Source organism: Pleurodeles waltl, chromosome 9, assembly GCF_031143425.1.
Source record: "Pleurodeles waltl isolate 20211129_DDA chromosome 9, aPleWal1.hap1.20221129, whole genome shotgun sequence".
Lineage (NCBI taxonomy): Eukaryota > Metazoa > Chordata > Amphibia > Caudata > Salamandridae > Pleurodeles > Pleurodeles waltl.
Genome location: NC_090448.1, coordinates 472,164,085 through 472,187,968, shown reverse-complemented (window position 1 = coordinate 472,187,968; position 23,884 = coordinate 472,164,085). Strand labels below are relative to the sequence as shown.

General features: G+C 41.4%; 1 protein-coding gene across 2 annotated transcripts in view; it reads left to right on the top strand.

Moving 5' to 3' along the window:
• The window catches only part of TRAF3 (TNF receptor associated factor 3), a 392,193-nt gene that overhangs the window by 343,271 nt on the left and 25,038 nt on the right, over positions 1–23,884 (top strand). For both annotated transcript variants that reach the window (XM_069207300.1, XM_069207301.1), the window contains 2 exons: positions 557–649; positions 17,941–18,081. In XM_069207300.1, the coding sequence (XP_069063401.1) occupies positions 557–649; positions 17,941–18,081 (234 nt within the window). The remainder of the gene's footprint in view (positions 1–556; positions 650–17,940; positions 18,082–23,884) is intronic.

Below are 23,884 nucleotides of genomic sequence, written 5' to 3'. Positions count from 1 at the left end.
GCATGCACTTGTAAGTGAATAGGTCGGAGTGAATGTGGCCTATCACACTGCTCAGCCACATAACAGACCTCCAGCGCACCTCATTCAGCGTTATTATGGAACCTGCAGACTTGGGCTTTCATGTTACAACCTAATGCACTGTGGCTGATGTATGCTTAGTTCAGACAAACCCACCTGCTACCAATGTTTTATGGGTTAAAAGCCCCAGGGTTGGAAACATTGTATGCAACCTTATGTTCCACCCACAATGCGTTTTGATGTGCGTGAGAAATTCTTCCATCCCACAGATATCCAAAGCCCCTACGTATATTGAGTGTAGTTGCTCTGAAGGGTTATTGCAGAGTTGCTTACTTTTGCGCTCTGCAGAGCGTTTAGATTTGCCTGTTTCATTGCTGATTGTGTTAAACGTAGGTGATGTACATTCAGACCTAGTATTTTCATTATGCATGCTGCTTCCTCCAAATGTGCAGTGCAGGCTACTTTTCCAGTGGGGCACTCTTTATTTTTCAAGTGTATTTCAGTGGGTTAAAAATCTCCATTTGTTTCCATTTCCCAGGGGACAAATCAGCAAATTAAAACACACGAAGCAAGCTCAGCAGTGCAGCATGTTAACCTAATGAAGGAGTGGAGTAATTCCCTTGAAACGAAGGTACTGCAGCCTGGTTACAAATCATGGAATAAAAACACTGGGTAAAACAGAAGCTGTGTTTATTTTCAAGTCACTAAAATGGGGGAACTGTGCTTTTGTTTTTTGTATGTGCGTAAAGTGTTGTACCAATTGACACATAAATATCACTAGTGTATACTTAATTTTTTGTTGAGTGGTGAAGTGTAAGATAGGGAGCTCTCAAAATTGTGCTATATTAATTCACATGTAGTGTATGCCTCAGTGTACGCTTTATCACAATAGGCCAGTATTGTTCACCCCACCATTCTATCTCCTGCTACATGTGCGTTGATTTTCTCAGGAAGTCACAAGGCAGGATATGTTTGAGGAGCTAGATTGTAACAAAGCTGTTCTGAAATTGCTGGTGAGGGAATTCAATCCTGTTGCTGTAAAATATCAGGCTGCTGATCCAGACCTCTTGGTCAACATCAGAGTTGTCCACCGTATGTCCAGAAGGACTCGCCAGAGTTTTACCATATCCACATAAGACACACACACATGAAAGGAACTCAAATTTATCTCATTATCAGTAGCAGTGGCTGTCATGAAAATCCTATCTGGATCTGAGGTCCAAGTCTTAAAATTTGGATTTTAGAATGGGTAATTTGAAGATTAAATAAATTAGTGGTAGATGGTGAAGTTAGTGTCATAGTTTCCTAATTGTAATACATTCCTAAAGCAAGTATTCCATTCTCTAGCTTTTTAAAGCAAGTCTTTGACTTTACAGAGCCACCCCTATGTAATTCAGTCTTGACCCCATTCTAGAAGAGCTGTTCTAATCCATTCCCCCACTGTAAATGTACAAGCATATTGGCCTTGTTGTTTGTCAACTGGGAAGTGCATCTTAAGCTGTAATGAGCAGTGAGCTTCAGACCCATATGAACACGTTTTCTTTGAGAAGGACCTCGTTGTTTCACCATTATTGATTGCATGGTCCCAGGCTAAAGCCATTATGTTTTAAACAAGGCTCTGGAAGGTTGCTTATTTTCCTAGCTTTAGTGACAAGAGAATAGTGATTTCATTAAAGCCAAGGAGGCTAGCATTAACTTTTATTCACTTCTTTCAAGCAGCAAATACTTCAAAGTTCCAAAATAAGAACATTGCATGACTCATATAGAACTTTAGAACAATCTGCCCATAAGACCACCACAACATTTTATCTTCTCCCTCTTTTAGGCTGCTCCCAGTTATCCTGCTTGTAACTGTACTCAAAAACTCCTACGCTTCTTTTCAATTATCTGTAGAAAAATGATACTAATCAAATATCTTCAACGCATAGTTAAAAACACTTCTTGAAATAAACAATTTTACAGTTTAAATCTATTTCATATGAATTGCTCTAAATTCAGAATTCTTGAAATGAAATATCCCTTTCCTTCCCTCCAATTTCTTTTTACGAAAGTGGGAAGGGTTGGGGATAATGCTAGTCTCCTTGTCTTTAAAAATAATCACAATTCTATTGTCACTAAGGTAGGAGAATCAGCATTTTATGGCAAGACAGGAGGCTAGCATTATGCATGTTCAAAGCCTCGAGAAGAGCTGAAACATGCTCAACAGGTTTAAAATAAAATTTCTTAAAACCTTCAGCATTTGACCAGTCTCCAGCCTTCCTCCTGCTGCATAGACCTTCGAAGCCATAGACCCTCTTGTGGAATAATATTGAAACCAGTCTATGTCAACACCAGACTCTTTCATCACCTCTTTCACCCATCTTGTGATAGTATCAACAGTAAGAGCCTTGTTTAGTTTTACATAAGAAATTAGTAACTGATTCACAACAGCACTCCTCATCTCATGCATTTTAGGTTCATACTCTTTCAGACATTCTACTACACAAAACATAGGCTATTTCTCACATTTTGTATAAAAAATTGATTCCGACATTGTCTTTGTTCTCCTCCATATCTCAAAAACACCCTTTCTAGTTGGTAACTTCTGCTTCAGATATCTAAAGCATGAACATCAGAAACTTGTGTGAATGAAATCAGACAAAGTAAAGTTGCTAATTTTCATGTCAGTTCTCCTAAGGTTAAATACCTATTCATTGGCCATGATTCAAACTTTTGTAATACCAAACTGACATCGCAAACACTTTCATAACGTGATTTAGGAGGTCTCTACAATTGGATCCCTTTTAAAACTCGACATATCAAAGGGATTTTCCCAGTTGATAAACCATTGATCAAAGAATGACCTGCCACAATAGCTGACCTTTAACAATTAACAGTCCTGTATGCAAAACCTTTTGTAAACAAATCTGCAAAAACATTTGCAACCTCTACTTCATCAGCTTCCACGGGATCCACATCCCTTTCTAAGCACCAACGTACCCAGACATTACATGCCTCCCTTTATCTTTTCCTTGTTCCTGGTGCCCATGAGTCATTGAGTAACTCTGAAGCTTCCCCTGAAAGACTTCCAAATCTTTCTGATCTCTTGATATCCTCCAACCTAGAAGGTTGAGCATACCAGATTTCACCAAAGGATGCTCCTCTTCTTGTGCACCTTCAACATTCCTTTGCAAGTCAGAATTTAAAAAGGTACCTCCACCCCCAATTCCATCACTGATGGGAACCAAATATGAGTCACCCCAAAAGGTGTTAAGAAAACTATTTGACACTTCTGTCTTCTCATCTGAACCAGCACTCTCTGAATCATTGCAAAGGATGGGAATGCGTATCCTTTCAGATTCAACCATTTCTGAGTAAAAGCATCCACTGCCATTGCTCCTGGATCCGGTTGCCATCTGAAATATCTCTCCTTATGACAAGTCAAATGGGACACAAGCAAATACACCTCTCTCAGCCCTAAATAAGCCTCTATGTTCTGGAATAAATCCTCCCTCAATTTCCAATCGCTGCGGTCTCTCAAATAGTGGGAATTCCAATCTGCTACCAAATTCTCTTTCCCTGGAAAATATTGAGCCTTTACTTGAATTTTGTGTTCCTGACAAAAGTTTCAAAACTCTTTTGCAGGCTTCAACAGTTTCTTTGACCTGCTGTTCCGCGTTTTTTTTATAATTGACACAGCTGCTACATTGTATCTTTTTAATAACACATGTCCTTGTAACTGATTCTTGAAACTAGGACGAACACACAGGCCTGTTGACATTTCCAATTAATGTGTATGTTCCTTCCCCTCTTTCCGATTCCATCACCCTCCTGTTTCTAGTCCTGTGCACATAGCTCCCCTTCCAAGGTTCCTCACATCCGACTCCACCACAACATCTGGTATCATCCCAAATATTGCTCAACCATTCCAAGCATCCTAATTCTCTAACCACCATTCCAGTTCTAATATTACATCGTACATCATCTCTACTTTGTCTCCATACCATAAGCCCTTCGCTAATCTGACTGTCCTTAAACGTTGCATAGCTCTGCAATGCAACAGACCAGGAAAGATTGCCTGATTCGATGACAACAGAATGCCAGACACACAAGCGCGTTTTCTCAAAGTTACCTCTTCCTTTCCCTTCAAATTACGCACTTCCTTCTTTATCATCTTTATTTTTTCCTGTGGTAATTGAAGCTGAGTTTCCTCTGTATCCACAATGAAACCCAAAAACTCCATTCTTAATTATGATTGTAGAATTGATTTTTAATGATTGATTATAAAGCCCAGCCTCTCTAGTAGGTTTCTTACCATAGACAGACGCTTCATTAAAACCTCAATTTCTTGATTCATGATAAGAATATTGTCTAAGTATATAGTCATCTGCATTCCTAACTCCAGAAAGAACCCGATTACTGGTTTTAACACCTTTGTGAAGCACCATGGTGCTGAGGAAAGTCCTCAAGTTAGGCACTGTAAATGATATAACTGACCTTCCCACTTGAACTGAAGAAACAATTGACTTTCCTTGTCTATTGGAATAGTGAAATAATCATCCTTCAGGTGCATTTTCACCATCCCTTCCCGGCAAAATGTCTCTTAACATATGAACTCCCTCCATTTTGAAATGCCTGTATACTACAAAACGATTCAATTGCCTTAGATTTATCACTGGCCTCCAACCTTTGTCTTTCTTTTCCACTAGAAGCAATATACTTACAAACTTTATGGCTTCTTTCAATACTTTTAAAATTGCTTCTTTTTCCAAAAATACATTTATTTCTTGTTTTCCCACCCCCTTTTGTTCCTGTTTGAATACCAACTCCTTTGGTTCCTTTCCCTGAAATGGCTTGCCCTCAAACATTATGACATAGCCTTTTACGGTTGCAATTACCCAAGAGTTGTGAGTTATCAATTTCCATTCCTCTGCATAAAGTCTCAGTCTCTCTCCCACCTTTCTCTGGATAGAACTAGTACAATTCCTCATACTCACCTTGGTTAGCTGTGGATTGCAGACCTCTCTTTCTTAAGACCCTTGCTCTTCCTCATCAACCTCTCTGAGGATAAAAGCGTCCTCCTGTTTGATATCCTTTATATGCTCCTCTTCCCTGATTATATTGGGCTCTTGTACCTCCTTGGCTGTAGGTTTGCTCTCTGCTTCCGGCCCTGCCATATAAATTGTTTCCACTGAACACTTTCCTTGTAGAAGTTTGAGCTTTATCTAAGACCATGAAAGTCGAGACATATTTCCCAAGGGATTTGACCATCCCTTCTCCAAATAAAAAGCCTTTCACCTCCTTTAATGACTCTTTATGAGCCAAATCACCCAGTTTTGGATTTATTTTCATAAAAATTTCCTTTCTCTTTTCTGCGAACCAGCTGGCATTTGCATTCCCTCTAAAGCAAATAGCCCTCTGGCGCCAGACTTGGAGAAGCTCTGTATTTACATTGTTCCATTAATATAGGCCTCTTCAACCAACTCACAATTTGTAGCTAAAAGACCCAACACATCTAGAAGCTTATCTTTGCACTGGTTTAGTGCACTTTCTAATTCTTTTCTGGGGTCCCTACTAAGCTTAAACAAATATGTTATTAAATCAGGGTCCAAATTTGGAGTCATAGTTTCTTTTTCACCCACAGCTGGTCGTGGACATTCTGCCCTGACTACATTCTTCTCTCCCTTTTCTAAAGGCTTTCTGTTTAATATAATCCACTACATGTCTCAAAGGCCACCAATTCGAACTCCTCGGTTGTCTAACGTCTATCGGAGCAAATATAGTCTGAACTAAAGGATCTTTAATTGAGCCAGCTGCTGCTTCCTTTACCTCATCCATGTCACCAGATGCATTTCCTGAATAGCTATCCATGTCCAGTTCAAAATGTCTTCATCGCAATCTCTTATTTTTATTTCTGAATTGGTATGTTCAAATGCCTCATTATTTGCAGGGTTACCCTGCCTTCTTGACATGCCGGTATGTACACCTTTTCTTTGTTCATTGCTTGGGGCTACACTGCCAGAAATCTCAGATATTTCCTCATTAGAAATGTGCCTCTTCTTATTCAAGCATTTAGGTCCTGGTGCTTTATTAGAACAGCTCACCTCTTTGGACAAGGGCCAAAATTCTTCCTCATTGTTTTCCTTAAATCTCCTCTTTCTGCTTTCTTTAAATAGGGATTTTACAGTATCTTGTACAGTGTCTTTAATATCCTGTCTTACTATTTCTCTTGGCTTGCTCTCTTCCTGAGCTCCCTGTTCCTCAGACATAATTTCTGTCTTTTAATAAATTAACAAATATCTGCTGTAATATATTTATTTCAAACACTTACTTTTTGCTGCCCTCCATACCTTTATCCTTTTCTTATAATTTGTAATCTCTGGCTAAACAACCTGTTGCCTGTAAAAGATTGTCTCTCCAACCGCTCCTTAACGTTCCAATCAATATTCTCCACAAACGCTCACCTTAGAGCATGCTGGTAGCCAAATTAATGCCTTTTCCTCTAAAGCCCTTCATATGTCTAATTCCTTTAGATTTATGTTGTAAACACGGCATGTGCCCGTTTTGAATATGGCAGCCAGGCACCTCTGCCTCTGTATAACAATGCATGCCAGTAACAAACATGGCCATTTGCTACTTTGTTATGTAGTACTCTCCTCCCGCCGATCAGCTTAATCAGTTTCTCAGGCTTGAGCCACGCATCTGAATACAGTGGCAACAACTTGAGGTGTGCTGTCCTTATGATCAATCAATCAATCAGGAATTTGTAAAGCGCACTACTCACCTGTGAGAGTCTCAAGGCGCTGAGTAGGGAAGGGGGGAGAAGGGGAGGGGCGCTGCTACTGCTCGAACATCCAGGTCTTGAGAAGTTTCCTGAAGGTAAGGAGGTCTTTGGTCTGGCACAGGTGGGTGCGAAGAGTGTTCCACGTTTTGGCGGCGAGGTGTGAGAATGATCTTCAGGTTGTAGTTCTGCAGACACATGGGACAGTTGCGAGGTCGGCGGAGCGGAGATGCCGGGTCGGGTGTAGAAGGAGAGTCGTCTGTTGAGATATTCTAGTCCGGTGTTCTGCAGTGCTTTGTGAGCGTGGGTGAGGAGTTTGGAGGTGAGTGGGAGCCAGTGCAGGTTTTTCAGGTGGTCTGTGATGTGGCAGTGGCGGGGGATGTCCAGGATGAGGCGTGCGGAGGCATTCTGGATGATCTAAGGTCTCGAGATGCACATTTGAAAAATAACAGGGACAGCGAAAGATGCGCTGTCCTAATGTAATGATGAGTCTAACCTCAAATTCAATAAGGTACAGTTAATTTCAGACTTACATTCTACCAACATACTTCATTCCTTTCCATACCATTCAATGCTTACAGTTTTTCTGAAAATCAATGGTTAGTTTTTTTCTCAAAATCAATATGAATCTGTTACATTTCTCGTAAACCTGATACTTCAACCTCCATAAACAATTCTTTTTTCAAAAAATTCATAAATTAGATTAATTGCCATACTATATCACCATTGTTCTAATCGAAACACATCGTAATTTAACTCCTTAAATATCAATCATTAAAAATACAAAAGAGAATACTTATCTGCTCAGAAACAGCAAACAAAAAATGGAGAAGATAGAATGTTGTGGGGTTTTAAGGATAGAATGTTGTAAAGTTCTATGAGCCATGCAATGTTCTTGTTTAGAACTTTGAAGTGTTTGCTGCTTGGAGGCGGTGAATAAAAGTTAATGCACAATGCTAGCGTCCTGTCTTGCCATAAAATTCCAGTTGACTAGTTACAAATGGTTTGTTCTGTATCCAGTTGGTAAAATATGTGTTTTTGGACTTCGAGTGAACATTTGTAAACATAATTACACTACATCTTGCACCTAATTTTGGTGTGTAATGATGTTAGTTGATACTTTTCTCTAACTGGTGGAATTATCCTAGTTTTCTCTGCTAGATGTATAGGACTCGATTCACAGATCCATATATGTCTCATAGTCATCCACAAAATGATATCTGGCAGGTTTAAAAGGTTTTACTGCTGTGTCATTGTGTGCTATAACTGTGTGCAATTCCACAGTAGTAAACACTATACGAAGGGTGGGGAGTGGACATATCAAGAAACGGTTTTGCCTTGATCTGAGTAGGCTTCAAAGCCAACGTCAAATCAGTCTTGAATTTCTCAGTCAGGAGTTTTGGTTTAAGGTTGCTGAAAGGACAACTAGCACCATCGTTGAGAGACTATAGAAGATCAAATGCAGGAATCCCTTATCAGAAGATATGCTATTGGATCCACTTTGTACACCCAGTGATAAACAAGAAATCCTGAGAAGGTGTTCTTGCCTGTGTATTGTTTCTGTATTGCTGTAGCTCACTCAGAGCTTTCAGTTAATCGCTTTTTAGCATTTCCCTGTATGCAGCTGATGACCAGGACTCCATGGCCACACAAGGGCCGGTGACCCAAAGTGGTGAATGCAACGTCTGCATCATTTTTATGAATTGGCTGTCATTTTGAAGTGCAGCATGTGTACTAACAGAGGACATCGCAAGATGTGCATTCACGGGGTTGCACAGTGACCTTCCCAATGAATGTTTACTCTGCAGATCGCAAGGTGTGACCCTCTGGAATAACTTTGAATGCAGGGGTGGTAGCAGGCCATCATCCTTGCATTTGCAGGGTTCCTGCATTTTCATTTATTTGATGAGTACATATGTTAATGGAAATGTACATTTATACCGACTAGTTATGTAAGCTGATGGCAACCTGTCTCTGTTAAATGGTCACCTGTGTAGATGGTGACACAGGTGTTTGGTTCTTATTAGATCATTTGTTTCTACCGTTTGTTAGAGTCCGATATCCCCTTAGAAGGAGACCTCCTGGCACCCAGTATGACGTTTATCTGAAAGATATCGAGTTTCTGGCGTTTGCACTTCTCCATCACATCACCCCACCTCTCACTGTGTAGTCCCTTTCCTATTCATAATGACTGGTTTGAATCACCGGGAATCCCAAGACACTCGACGACGTTACCGAAATAGCTGACCGCATCACATGTCTGCAGTGGCGTCCCGGGGATGGGGGCTGAAGCACAGCCGAGCTGTCACAATTTGTCTCTCGCTGGCTGCGACGAGGACGCGCTCAATAAATTGATCTAGGGCTGTAATGATGAATTTACACGACAAGCAGAAAGAAAACGCTCCGCAAGCCATTTCCTGTTTCAAGTCCCTGATTCATTGTAGAGGATTCATTCAAGGTCGCTGGCACACGTAATGGTGATTAATGTGTACTTATAGAGGGCCTTATCTAGTCAGACGTCTTACAGTGTGGGGTGCAACACAACGTCATAGCCCTTGCATTTCAGATAGACCACCTCATAGATATACAAAGGAGTCTGACCAAGCGAAGTCCATTTTGGGATGTCTCTCTCCCCCCCTCAAAAAAAAAAATGCACCACATAGGCCTTTGTTACGCCCCACGGGAAGAATTAGAAACTTATGTTGTACATGCCGGTCCTCAGTATGGTGACAGAACCCTGTGGGAAATATGTTTCAGTTTGAGCAGTTGAATGCTAATTTATGGAAACAGTGCTTCTTACATATAGCACGCTTTTTAAAAATTTAGAAAAGATGCCTGGTAACTTCTACTAAAACTCAGCTGTCTCCCAAATGATTTGTATTTATTAACTGCAACTAACCATCCGTTAGTGTTCACTGTCAAATGGTGCATTAATGTGAGCGTAGCACATCCCACAATATTGTGTTGTTGTATATTTCACTCCTGTTGTGCTGCAAATTAATTTTCCATGGTAAACATAATTAAAAGTTTCTAATTGTTTCTATGCAATTCATGCACTCAGATGCACTTCAATTCAGTTCTAACACCATCACTTTTTATTAAGCCGCCTAGAGTACTTTCCCTTTCATAATTACTTTTGGAATAGAATAATCTATTCCTTGCTTATAAATTATCAAACAATAAATATGTGTCCACTTTATGGTAAACATAAGGAGGTGTCATCAAAAGTATTTCTGGATTTTAATGAATGGTATTACTTTTATATTGCTTGTTTTAGATTCAACGCAACCAACAACACTGGTTACATTCTTTATCACTTCATTAGTAAAGTCTAAGTTCGTGAAAAGTTTCTAACATAGACACTCTGTATACTTTTTCAATGTAGTCAAATACCTATTGCTCTCAGCCTGTTCCCTCTCAACCTTCCACTTACGTGCATCTCTCCTTCTTGGATCAAAATATGAAGCCGAGTAGTATTCCTGCCTGGAGACTCACAAGCTAGTCAGTGCCTTTCCCAGTGATTAAATTGCACTGGTGGTGGCTACCATAGATGATGATGATAAAGAGGATGATGACAGTAGTCAGGGTGGCCACCTCCTTCTTTTTATGACTAGTGTTGCAGACAACTGTGTGGCCCTCCAAAATGCTAGTAACCTGGACACTTTTTCGAATGTGGACTTGGACTGCCTTGCTGAGCCTGCAGTGGAATCATTTGTTTCATTTGTGGTCAGTCTTATGCAAGACCATATAGCCTCATATACGAAAATTGCTTCTCTTCAATAATGCCCTGTTTCAATATATATTTTTACTGTGCATGACAATCCAGTTTCTGCATCTGTTATGAATTCACAGATTTGCATTGCCATCATCCTATTCCTGGAGGTTCACCAATTTTGACTGATCATCTTCTCTCGTGAGCTTATTGGTCCAGGCCTCTTTGTCTTCCAAACAGAATTCTGATTCCTTCCTCTCTACACCTTAGATAAGCAGTCTAAGGAAGTAGAGGCTTTGGGGAAGAAGGTCTTCTACTTGGGGTGTTTGCCTGTGATCTACTAATGCAACTGTCTTGTGGTTCGTTTCTTTCAATCTTTGTGGCAAATGACACAGCCAGTCATTCCAAACCTTCTCAACCACCTCTATGATCATTTCACAAAGGTTGTGCCTCATGGGCAAGATGTAGTATAACAAATTCTCTGCTTTGGTATGGACATGGTGGATTCGGTGGCTCAATCTGTAGGCTTCATTGCCATCCATCACAATATCTGAATGCATCCTCTCAGCTCTTTAGAGGACATCCAGGCCACCATGATGAACATCCCATTTGATGTGTTGATATTGATTCCGGCTTGGCTTTGGGAAGTTTTAATCAAAGATGGAATATAGCATGATCTTTGAGTCTGGCCCCCCAAAACACCAGTTGTAGTTCGCTCTCTCCATCCAGGATTCTTTCTTTGTCCTCATCCTTCTTGTGGAAGTCTGTGGAAGTGCCCCATAGAACTTCTTACAAACATCTTATCCCTGCCAGATAATGTCACTTAGTACAAAAGTTACCTGCATGATAATCTCCATAACCATTCCGACCTTGCAGGGGCAGTATTACCTCAAACAAATTAATTCTTAAGTTTTGCATTCCTGCATTGTGGTTTTCATATATTCATTATTTTGAAATTACTTTGTTTTTGGTATTTCTGCAATTTTTCCTACCGTCATTGTGGTTTGTTATATATTCATTATTTTTAAATGTTTTTGTTTTGGTATTTCCAGACCACAAACTTAGTAATGCAAGCAATGAAGCACTTTATAGAAAATTAACTAGATCACCAATTAAACAAGCATTCGCAATGCAATGGGTCTCGCGTTTGCTCGAGTTAGAGCTATTAGCGTTATAAATTCCTATCTGGACTTTTCTTGCCACATAAATTGAAAATTAAAAGTAAAACAATTGACATGAGCAAGTCAGTTCAAAGCGCCACAGCCGCTATGAGAGAGTTATTATCTCCCTGTGTGAATGTCTAGAAAGTATCGCGGCTGGGATGAAAGTCAAACCGAAACCAGAGTAGGGGCTATCACACAGTGTAACAGGAGGAAGCATGACGTAGTGTGATGGCCAACAAAAATGTTCACTTCATTAAATCGCTTGGGAGGGAACTCGGCACACAAAGGAGGGACATTGCACAAAATGCACCAATGAATTTTAAGACAAGCACAACAAAGAATGAATATCAAAAGTGGGCGTGGTTAAAAGCCCACAGGGAGATTACAACAGGCCAGAGTGCTTCTGCGCTCGACCCTAAAAAAAGAACATTAGATCCAAGTACAATGGTAATAAAGGTACCTTAGAGCATACACATCAAGGAATGGACAGCAAGATTTAGTGTGGAAGATGTATTTATGGGGTTTCCTCATGATTTCTCTATTTTCATAATATGATTGTATGTAGCCATAACCTAGTTACACAGCAATGGAACAGTTTGCTACATTAGGTAGTGCGAGGAAAGGGATAAACAAGGATGTAGAGCACAAGGGTTTTGGCTTACAGCGGTGAGGGGGAAGATTGATGATGTGCTGCTTGTTGGAAGGGTCAGGCAGTGATAAGAGTGACCTAGTGAGAGTTGGTTAATAAAGACAGGAGCTTGGAATTTTTCAGCAGTAGTCTGCATCTGAATTGTTACCTTGTGACGAGGTGTTGCTTAAGAGATTGGCTCCCTGCGGAAGTGGAGAAGAGATGGTGCCTGGTAGATCAGGACTGAGATGCATTCCAGAACTAAGAAACCTGGCATCTCTTTTTTTCCTGCCTGCATTTCTGGATTTGTAGTCTGGCAAAGCAACTGCTGTGCGTCGAGCATGCTTCAGAGGAGATCTTATTCTTGGTCACCTATAGAGGTGGGGTGCTAGAACTGTCTGTGTTTTAGAGGGTGCATCAGGTCTTGAATGCAAAATATGCGGGCAGTGGTAGCTAGTGTTGTTTCCTGAGAGCTAGTGTGATCCTTTTAGACTTGTGAAGACCTTAAACAAGACATATGATTGCTCTGAGTACGTTTTTTAGTGAAGATGGTAGATTTCGGATATACCAGTCATTAGTAAATTCCTTCTCTTGAGCTGGGAAAGGAACTGAGACTGAATAGCTGTTTTAAAATATGTTACCAATAGTAATGGCTTCACTCTATTGAGCATGGCCAATGGATTCCTGGCAGCCTTCTTATTCTTGTGATTGATGTGATCTCTAAAGCTGAGGTTGGCATCAATTTTGATGTGATCTCTGAAGCTGAGGTTGGCATCAATTTAGAAGTCCAGAGACCAATGATGCTGACATAGTGTTGAGAGTGGAGGTGCTGTTCAGTGAGACAAAGGTTTGTGAAAAATCCAGTTGCTACCCAAAGCCTAGTATATTTAATGGGGAATTACCGATTAGTGCAAGTGTGGAGTGGTATGGTAACAAATATATGTCTAAAATGTAGAGTGTAGGTTAATGTGCTGTAATTTGAGCTTGGATCTGGTTTCCAGCTTGTGCGAAAATACCTCACTTTTTCCCAGCACAGAGTTTGGCAGGTAAAACCTGCAGTGTGCTCATTAATGGGAAATGCCACAATATTCTGAGTTTAACAGCTCGAAGATAGAACAATTTTTAGTAATATGTTATACCTCAGTTCAAGGTGTAGAGCTCACAATGGCTAGGTAAGTACTAAACCTGGTAAATACCTCACTGCAGCTGTATTCACTGGGTGCGGTATTCACTCCTCATATCCTGTAGGTATTATAATAAACCCCACTGTGTTTCAGTGTTGCTGTTAATATTTGAAATACATGAACATTTTAGGTTGTTAATCAAGCAGATGTTTTTATTTACCTGTGTGTCAGACAGTCTGCTTTATTCTTCCACACACTCCTGTGCACCTCTGTGCAAGAGGGTCACTTGGGTCAAGCAAAGCACCTTCATTGTTTTGAGTCACAGAAAGTCAAAGTAAATATTTCCTTTACAGAATTACTAGTGGCTGGTTAAAAGAAGTCATCTGACATTTGATAGGCGGTCTTTGAAAACAAAAGAAACTGTACATGTTGCAAAAACAAAAACATGCAGAGAATTTTTCATTTTCACCATGCACTTCTTGAATGTTATCTGGGAGTGCTACTGCGGGCTTTAGCCCTAGTTTCAGCACCAATGCTAGTGACACCACCCTACCGATATATTAAGGATTTAAAAGACACCTTGGGCCTGATGCATAAAGCATTGGTTGCAGAATACTGGTCAGAAACTGTAGCCTGTAGTTGCGCAGCCAGGTTGAACTGACTTATATGCTAATAGGTCAGTTTGCACAATTACCACTAGGAGTGGGTCCCAAGCCAACCTATGTCATGATTATTGATGAGGTAGGTCGCAAACTGCAACTTACTCCAATTGGATGCCATCACAGGGATGATGCCACGCCAGGGGCAACAGACAACAATGTCTGATGACATTTAAATAAAGTAATTTTTTTTTTAATGCATCAGATTTTCCCGTAAAGGAAAAGGTTTACATTTTAAAAATTACTTTTTTTTAAATGTTGTTTGAAAGTTGGCAGGGGTCTCCTGGACCAGTTTACTCCACATTGATAACAGGCCCAAATTCAATCTTGGTGGGCTCTGGAGATACAGGTGAGTTGTGTGTCATCTGTGTAGTGGTGAATTCTGCTATCCTTACTGTGAGCAGAACTCCCTGGATAAAGATCACTGACAAAATATTGAGCCTTGGGTGACATCACAGAAGACGGGGTGGATTCTGGTCTGGAAGTACTCATATGAATAAACTGGACCCTGTTCCCCATGTATGACTGAAACCACTGGAGAATGACTGTAGAAACCAATTTGGGATGGGAGAGTGTCAGGTAGGCAGGGCTTCCCACTGTTGTAAATATGTATGACTTTATAGGCCGCTTTGTTGGTAGCCATCTCTGCACGTCATTGAGGTTAGAACTCCTCCTGGTCAGTGGTCTTCTCCAGGAAGGGTAGATTGTTGATGAGATGTTAATTTCTGAGGTCATTAAGGCCCATGTTTGACTTCTTCATGAGATGTGGGATCTCTCTTGAGAGTATCTGACAAGGAATCTTGGCCAAGTGATGCATTGGCAATAGTAGGGAGACGTGTCAGGCTTTCAGAAGAGATTTCTGGCAGTCAGGGTGCTGGGATGACAATCTCTTTGTATATGGTAGCCGTAAGAGACTTGAAGAGTATTATCAATGGAGAGGTGGTTGGAGATGGCCCAGTTAAACATACTGTAGAGTGGGATCATCATGGCCAAGTCCAATGTGGGTGCATTGTGGATGTGCTATCATGTTTTGTCAATATTGTCTATTCTGTGGGATGTGAGCATTTGCTGTAATTTTGATGGTCTGGTGGCAGTCTGTTGTACAGTCTTGATGTCAGTGTTGGGGTCATACATGGTCGCCAGGCATGTCAGGCTGAAGTGGATAGCTTCTGTAAGGAAGTGCTTGAGAGATCTAGTTATCATCTTTGATGAATTTGGCTGACCTCAATAGATGGGAGATTTAGCTAGCATATCAAAGATGATGGTGGTCTGGCTCACGTGCTGCAATGGGTGGCAGGTGAGGTTTCTCATGGAGGTGGATACTAAGTCCATGTCTTTCTTTTTGGTGAGGGGTAGGCAGGGTGAAGAGCTGAAGGGTGTCAGGAGTGGCCAACCTCCTGAAGAGCACTTTCATCACCTTTTTGGAGGATTCTTAACACCAGCGATTGAAGTTCCCTAGGAACATGCTATTCTATTACCTGGTTGAATCTGTAGAGATATGGTTAAATATCTCACCATTAGAATGCTGGATTGGTGCCAGGTTGAGAGCAGATGATGTGCAGTGTGATGGTTTATGTGCCTAATGTAGGAAACCTAGGGTTTAAACTAAACAGCGTTTAGACATTCCTTGACTGAGCAACCAAAGAAGGGCTGTTGCTTCCACTGAAGTCAATCACTTCTAAGAGAGGGCACTAGAGCATAAAGGATGAACCAAGGGTTGCCCAGCTTGTCTCAACATCCGTATCTTTTCTCTGCTGTAGATGTAATCTTTAAAACACCTGTTCCATCACAGTGACTTTAAAGATCCCCTCTAATTGCCGAGGGTCTACAACTCTACTCAGCGTTCCTCTCACATTAGAAAACAAGTGAAACATGTTTTTTTAACTAGCAGCAGTGACTATTTTAGGTGCTCATTAGTTAATCACTTTCACCTCTGTCATTTATTGTGTGTTGTCAAAACATTTTGTACTGAGACACAGTGGGTAGACCTCCACAAATAATTCCATCTGGCCAAGTAAAATGTGTATTTTTAATTTTTATTTTTATTCCATGCCAGTCAGAGGAAGGTGGGGAGGACAGAATGTGGTTTGCATGGCATTCTCACAGGTGAAATCGCTCAGACTATGGAGTGCTTCAGCGCTGCCAAATTGAGCAGCACACACAAACAGACAATGGAATGGAAATTCCACAGTGGGTTCTCATGTTGTTTGATTCACAGCATTTATAGAGTGCTAAACACTCAAAGGGTCTTTCACTCCCTTCGAAGTCCCAGCATTCTGGCCACTGTGAATTGGGTGAATGCCACCGCTTTCTGTGTTGTTCATTTGCGGGAGGATACTGGGGCATTCTACTTTCCCATACTCCTCACCCTCAAAGGAAGACCATCTATTCTGCATGTGGGACCTTGAGTGTAGACTTTCCTGAAGTTAGGGTGAGCTTGGTGCTTGGGAACTTGCTCATCTTCAAAACTTTGGCTGGCTAATTTCACACGATCCCAGTATGCCGTTCCCACCTGAAGCTCGTGTTTAGACCATTCCTAGAGCATCCTCCAGTCAAAATCCTCAGAAGCATTCAGGCGATTTCACATGCTTCTTCTAAGTGACAGAAGTAAAAACAATGTAATACTCTAGTACCTGGTCACTTAATATATTCAGTTTGTCTAAAGGAAAGTAGTAGAGGAAGTGAGCCGCCAATTTGTTCAGTTAACAAATCCACTGCACTTTTGTTGTATGAATTGGCCATTGAAATAAAGTCCTTCTTTACATTTAGATGCATGAGGTGTGATGCTATAACTTAAGTGCAAAAGAGTGGGTGGTGAGAGGAATAAAAGATTGTACTGCATTACTGTAAAACCACAATACTGATAACACTGTGAGATAATAACGAACTGAAGGTTTTGCCACTGTCGTGGCACTCTAACTTACGCTGTTTGATGTAAAAAGTAATCAAAAAAGCTCAGAAATTACTATATATTATTTTGTTACATGTCTGTGTTGTTCTCAATGTTGCTTCAAGTGTGTTGTAAAACAGAGTTTTTAGGAAATTTGACAGAATGTATGTTGGGTGCAGTGTGGCTTGTGAGCTCTGAGTATATACATTGTGTCCTTCCGACATAGTCATTCAAAAATGGCACGTAAAACACTTTATACGCTAAGATCATTGCGACCCTTTGAAGTCAGAAAAGGGCGAACCGACCAAATGAACAAATAGTATTAAGGAAAAGTTAAAGGCACTCCGAGATACTGATGCTTGTTTTCGTGTAGCGTTTACAACGCAGTTTTTGACATTGACTCGTGCTGTACGTGAAGCTTGGATCTAACTTGGGGCAGGCAATTCGTTGCTCTTGGTAGGCAATGGTGCTCCTGTGCCACGTTAATCCGGGGCAGTCTATTGCATGAACCCACTGCTGCAGCCCTTGCTGCCTCGAAGATGGCCCTACTGTCCGTCATTTCAAAATTAGATGTTAGCATTGGAAAATGGCCTCGCCCATATTCCCTTTCAGACTGATATCTGCGATTTTTAGATGCAGCCTACCTGGCGTTTGGTACCTTTTGTGTGGATATTCTTGACTTTGTATGCCCTTTCGCCCTCTTATAGATGCTCTTCCTCAGCACTGGATCTGTCGGAAGGGTATCCTTGGTGCAACATTGCCAGCTCATGAATATTCATTAATCAACATGTGAATCTCGAATGGATGCGAGGAGAGGAAATAAGGCAGGGAGCAGCACGTTGGTCATAATAGCTCAGGACACTGCTGTGCTGCAGGTGGCCCACCCAGGACACCTGGCTCTCATTGTGCATATTGATCCTATCGCTGGGCTGAGCTCACAGGTGGTGGAGACCTACCAACTAATTGCAGGTTTTGTCTTCCCACAGGTGGCGATGCTGCAGAATGAAAGTGTGGAAAAGAACAAAAGCATCCAGATTTTGCACAACCAAATGTGTGGCTTTGAAGTAGAAATAGAAAGGCACAAGGAAATGCTGCGGAATAATGAATCGAAAATACATCAATTACAGGTAAGAATTCCATTGACCTGCCAACATTTTCTGTTTTTCTGGACCATATTGTCTGCTTCTTCAGGAAGGAGGAAATGTTTCTGCAGCTAATGTAGATTTTCCTAGTCTATGACGGAAAGTCTTAATTTTATTAAAGACACGGAGGCGAGTATTATGCGTTCTTTTCTTGCTTTATTTAATGAGCAGCAGTCAAGAAACCACAAATCCCATAAGGCTTAACATCTGTAGCCAATGGGATTAAAAACGTAGTTCAAAACACCAGAACCAATAGTCATCACGATATGCTATTATGACTTCACTTGACTGCAAGCAGCCCTCTTTTCTTGCAAATGTAGTCAGTTAACGGTGAACAAAGTAAGTAATAAACAGAGGATAAACAGTGCCATGAGGAAAGCGAAAACATCCGAGAAAAAATCCAGGAGCGTGCAGCGGCAAGGATGGTCCGGCCAAACCGACAGAGATGATCCAAATCCTGAAGGAAGCGAAATGATTGGATGGTCTGACGAGATCCGATTAGGACGTTGTCTGAGTGGCTGAAGCCGGAACTAAAGAAAGGGAGGGAGAAACAAAGTTATACAAGAGGTGGGATAATACTCGCCTCCGTGTCTTTAATAAAATTAAGACTTTCCGTCATAGACTAGGAAAATCTACATTTTATGACAAGACCGGAGGCTCCTATTATGCGAGTTTAAAGCATATTAATCACGTTCAATGAAGCAGTATCAATTGGTTTACAATAGAATACTCTAAAAGTATTATCATTGGACCAATCCGCAGATTTGAGAATATCCTCCAAACGAGATCCAGCCCAGAAAGCTTTGGAAGCCATAGCCCCCCTAGAGGAGTGAGCCCCGAATTTGGAAACGTCTATACCAGCCAAGGACATGATTAGTCTTACCCAACGGGCTAAAGTAGCAGAAGAAACCGGGTTATGGGGTTTCCTGAAAGATATGAGAAGTTGGGAAGAGGATGTTCTCAAATCTGCGGTCCTGTGTTCGTAAACTTTGAGACACTGTCCCACACACAATTTTGGTTGAAGCGGAAAATATGGATAAAAGACTGATGACAAATTGGTCTTGGTACGTCGGACAACCGAAAACAGCACTCCCGACGGAGTGAATTGACGGTTGGAGACGTCCAAAGCCTTAACATCTGATAAACGTTTGATAGAAACTAAGCATAGTAACATTGTTAATTTGGCAGATAAAAGCTTTAATGATAAACTTGAATTATCTGGTAATGCAATCAAATATTTCAAAACAATATTAACGTCCCACAATTGATTGTATTTTGGTAGCGGAGGCTTGGAAAATTTTACTCCCTTTAATAATCTGCATACCAAGGGGTGTTCGCCTACCGGTTTCCCATGAACATGAATATGGTTGGAAGAGATAGCAGATCTGTAAAGATTAATAGTGCGAAATGCTTTACCTTTACTGGCTTCTGAGGCTAAAAAGAATTTACGACAAAAATTACATCTGCTGAAAAGGGATTAATTTGTCTTCCCACACACCAGCAGTCCCATAAAGACCAGGCTGCCTTGTAGGCTTTTTTGGTGCCTGGGGCCCAGGAGTTTGAGATATAATGGGAAGCTTCTGCCGAAATGACAGGGGAAGATTGGGGATCCCTGAGATTTTCCACGCAGATAGGGTGAGAATATTGTTCAGGATAAGGGGATGAGAACGTTGAAGAGGGTCTAGAAGCAGATCCGGAAAGGATGGAATTAACAAGGGAAAATCTATTGCCAATTCTAAAAGAGTGGGAAACCAAATTTGGGATTGCCAAAACGGGACTATGAGAGAGAGAGAGGCGTGTTGACGTCTGGCCTGAGCCAGAACCCTGTTGATCATTATGAAAGGGGGAAAAGCATAGTTGAGGGAATGAGACCAGTCTTGTGAGAAAGCATCTGATGCTAAGGCTAAGGGATCTGGACGCCAGCTGTAAAATTGAGGGAGTTGTGTGTTGAGACGGGATGCAAAAAGGTCTATGGAGAACGGGCCCCATAAGGATTGAATGTTGTGAAACACGGAAGGATGAAGTCTCCAATCGCTGGAGTCTCGAAGGTGACGAGAATGCCAATCCGCCACCGTGTTGAGAGCTCCAGGGAGATATTCTGCATGTACCGAAAGATGGTTTGAGAGACAGAACTCCCAAAAGCTCTTGGCTAGGTCTGCCAAGGGTTTGGATCTTGTACCCCCAAGATGGTTTATATATCTGACCGCAGATATATTGTCCATCCTGAGCAGGATTGCACAATGTACTTTGTGCTTTGCCAGACTTCTGATTGCAAAGGAGCCTGCAAGCATCTCTAAACAATTGATGTGCAATTTGGACTCCTCGTTTGACCATGTAGCCCCAGTCGAGATGGGTCCACACCGGGCTCCCCAGCCTTGATGGCTTGCATCGGATTCTAACACAAGATCTGGGGCTGATGGAAAGATACTTTTCCCGTTCCAAGCGTCCAAATGGTCTATCCACCATTGAAGCTCTGTGCGAGACTCTATGTCTAAAGGGACGAGATCGGAATACGAAAGCCCCTTTCTTAGGTGTTGAATCTTTAATCTTTGAAGAGAACGGTAGTGAAGGGGACCCGGAAAAATTGCTTGGATAGAGGAAGAGAGAAGACCTACCACCCGGGCTAGATTTCTGAGGGAAATTAGGGAATTGCGAAGAATTTGCAAAATTTCTGATTTTATGGATTTTATTTTTGACGAGGGTAGAAGAAGGGAAGCTGTAAGAGAATTGATTTGAAATCCCAGGAATTCTACGATTTGGGAGGGTATAAGAAGGGATTTTTCTTTGTTTATTATAAAACCCAATTCCTCCAACAGAGAGCAAGTTGTCTGTAAGTGGACTAGGAGAGTCTGTGAGGACTGATTTAGGATGAGGATATCGTCTAGATAAATTAATAATCTTATCCCCTGAGCTCTTAGAAAAGCTACTACGGGCTTCATGAGTTTGGTAAAACACCATGGAGCTGACGATAGACCGAAGGGCAGAGAGGTAAAGTGATACATTTTGTCCAACCACTGGAATTGAAGGAATTTCCTGCATTCCGCATGAACCGGAACTACTAAGTAAGCGTCTTGTAGATCCAGCCTGACCATCCAGTCGTTCTGGAGGAGAATGTCTCTGAGATGGAGAATTGTTTCCATTTTGAAATGCCGGTATACTACAAACTGGTTGAAATGTTTTAGGTTGATGACTGGACGCATCTTTTTGTTTTTCTTTTGAACAAGAAAAATTGGGCTGATAAATCCCGAAGAAAGGGGGGGAGTGGGTGCAATCGCTTGTTTCTGTAACAATGTGTCTACCTCTAGAGAAATTAGGTGAACCATTTCTGTGGAAAAATGGGGAGGAGCTTGGAAAAAGGTTTGTACCGGAGTAGAATAAAGTTCTATTTTGTAACCTAGAACCGTGTTTAACACCCAAGCATCTGTTGTTATTGCTTGCCAATTTGACAGAAAATGGGAAATACGACCCCCTGTCGGGAAAGAATCGACTAGGAGGCTTACCTGTTGGGTTGGCGGCTCTGGAATGTCTGGCGGACCTGGCACGGTATCCTCTGCCACGTTGGGGGTAAAATTGAGGTCTGAAGTCTTGTTGGTATGAACTGTAATAACCTCTGGAGCCTTGATAGGTGGATCCACGGCCGGTAAAGCGACCCCTTCCTCTACCGGCCCTGGCAAAAACCCGATGGTGAAACATTTTCCTCATTGACTGTTGGGCTTTGGTTAGAGAGGTGAACGTAGCAACATATTTGCTGAGGTCTTTTATAAAGGAGTCTCCAAAAAGTTGTCCATCTGATTGAAGCTGAGGTTGAACGGTTGCCAAATTTACGAGTTTGGGATCAAGTTTGATAAGGAGGCCTTTACGCCTCTCGTGTATAAAGGAAGAATTTGCATTTCCTAAAAGGCAGAAACAACGTTGTACCCATAAAGATAACTCCTCTGGGTCCAGGAAGGAACCGTCTAGTCTGGCTGCTTCGACAAGATCAAAAATCCTAGTAAGCGGCCCCGTAACGTCTAAGAGTTTGTCCTGACAAGAGGACCATGCTTTATCCACACCCTTGCGAGGGTCTTTACCTTGTTTGGTGAAAAAAGTCAACATTTGTTCATCAATAGTAGGGGTAATGGTGGCTTTGTTGGAAAGTACGGGACGAGGACATTCGGACTTTAATTTAGATCTAGTTTGTTTGTCCAGGGGTGAAAATAATTTTTGTGCCACATAACGACCCACATGGTCAGCTGGAAACCACTCAGTAGAATTGGGATGATGAATTTGAGAGGGATCAAACATAGGAAACCCTTCTGAGTCGAAAAGAGAAGGGGTAGAAGAGGCTATTTTTGATTTTTTTGGAGGAGAAATAGAAAAGGAATCATCATCGTCTTTGTCAGATATGTATGAATCTGAATCTACATCAGGCATGTCTTCGTCTGAATCTTGAATAACTGGAGAAATAACAGGAAGAACATTACGTTCCTTAAATTTCCGTTTTAAGGAAGTTTTTGAGGCCATATTATTATACTCCTTGGCAGGAGCCTTGTGAGGAACCGCGTCCTCTGGCGTGCGTGAGATGTTCTCACCTTCCATTTGCGTCCCCATACCTGGCTTTGTTGGTGGACGCTAACTGCTTTCCCCCGCAGTCTGGGCCGATTTGGATATTAAATTAGAAAGGTTGTTCTCCAGATTTTTTGATAATTTTTGTAATGAAGAAGATACTGCCTGATGGACAGAACTTCTGATAAAATCACAGAGTTCATGTCTCATATCTTCTAGTTCAGTGGAAACATCCTGTTCCATAGAAGCGCCAGGTTCCATTGTGTCTAATGCCAATAAAATATTTATATAATTTAAAATATTTGTTATCTTATTAATTAAAATAGAAATACATTTGTATAATCTATTTTTTTAAAATTAAGAGGACTAAAATAGGAAAAAACGGGGTCCTTTAGGAAAAAAGGAAAGGGAAGGGGTTAATAGTAGGGTAATCGTCGAAATATAGCAACTAAAGTTGCTCTGAATAAAGAATTTGAAGTCTCCCGGAAGCGCTCTTCACCCGACGTCTTTGCCTCAGGAGCAATCCGAAAGACGGTTGCTGCATGAGGCAAAAGAATGTTTGGAATTCGGAGCGCGTGCGACGCGCGTTAAAGCAACAAAGCCGATGTGAGAGCTGAAACGCTCAGCTCTAGAGAACAGGAGCGCTGTGCAGGGGCCAGAACAACAATAAACATGCGGTAACTTGCCGCCGGCCAGAGAGGAATGCCTGGAATCCCAAACGCGCGACGCGCGTTAAAATAAACAAAAGCTGAAGTGAAAACTGAAGCGCTCAGCTGAAATAATATGAGCGCTGTGCACGAGGGACCGAATCAGAAAATAAACATGCGGCAACTTGCCGTCGTACATAATAAATTCAACAATGCAGTATGTTTATAAAACAGCGATATTCAAACAATATACAGTGAAATTAATTTGGATAAAAGAAAATGCGACTTATCTCGACTGCAGCAGCAAGAAAAGAGGGCTGCTTGCAGTCAAGTGACGTCATAATAGCATATCGTGATGACTATTGGTTCTGGTGTTTTGAACTACGTTTTTAATCCCATTGGCTACAGATGTTAAGCCTTATGGGATTTGTGGTTTCTTGACTGCTGCTCATTAAATAAAGCAAGAAAAGAACGCATAATAGGAGCCTCCGGTCTTGTCATAAAATTTGTATTGGTATCACACAGTGAACCGAACTCAGTGACAAGATTTGGAGACGACCTCTCCAGAAAGATGGCAACCAGAAAAGAGTTCCAAA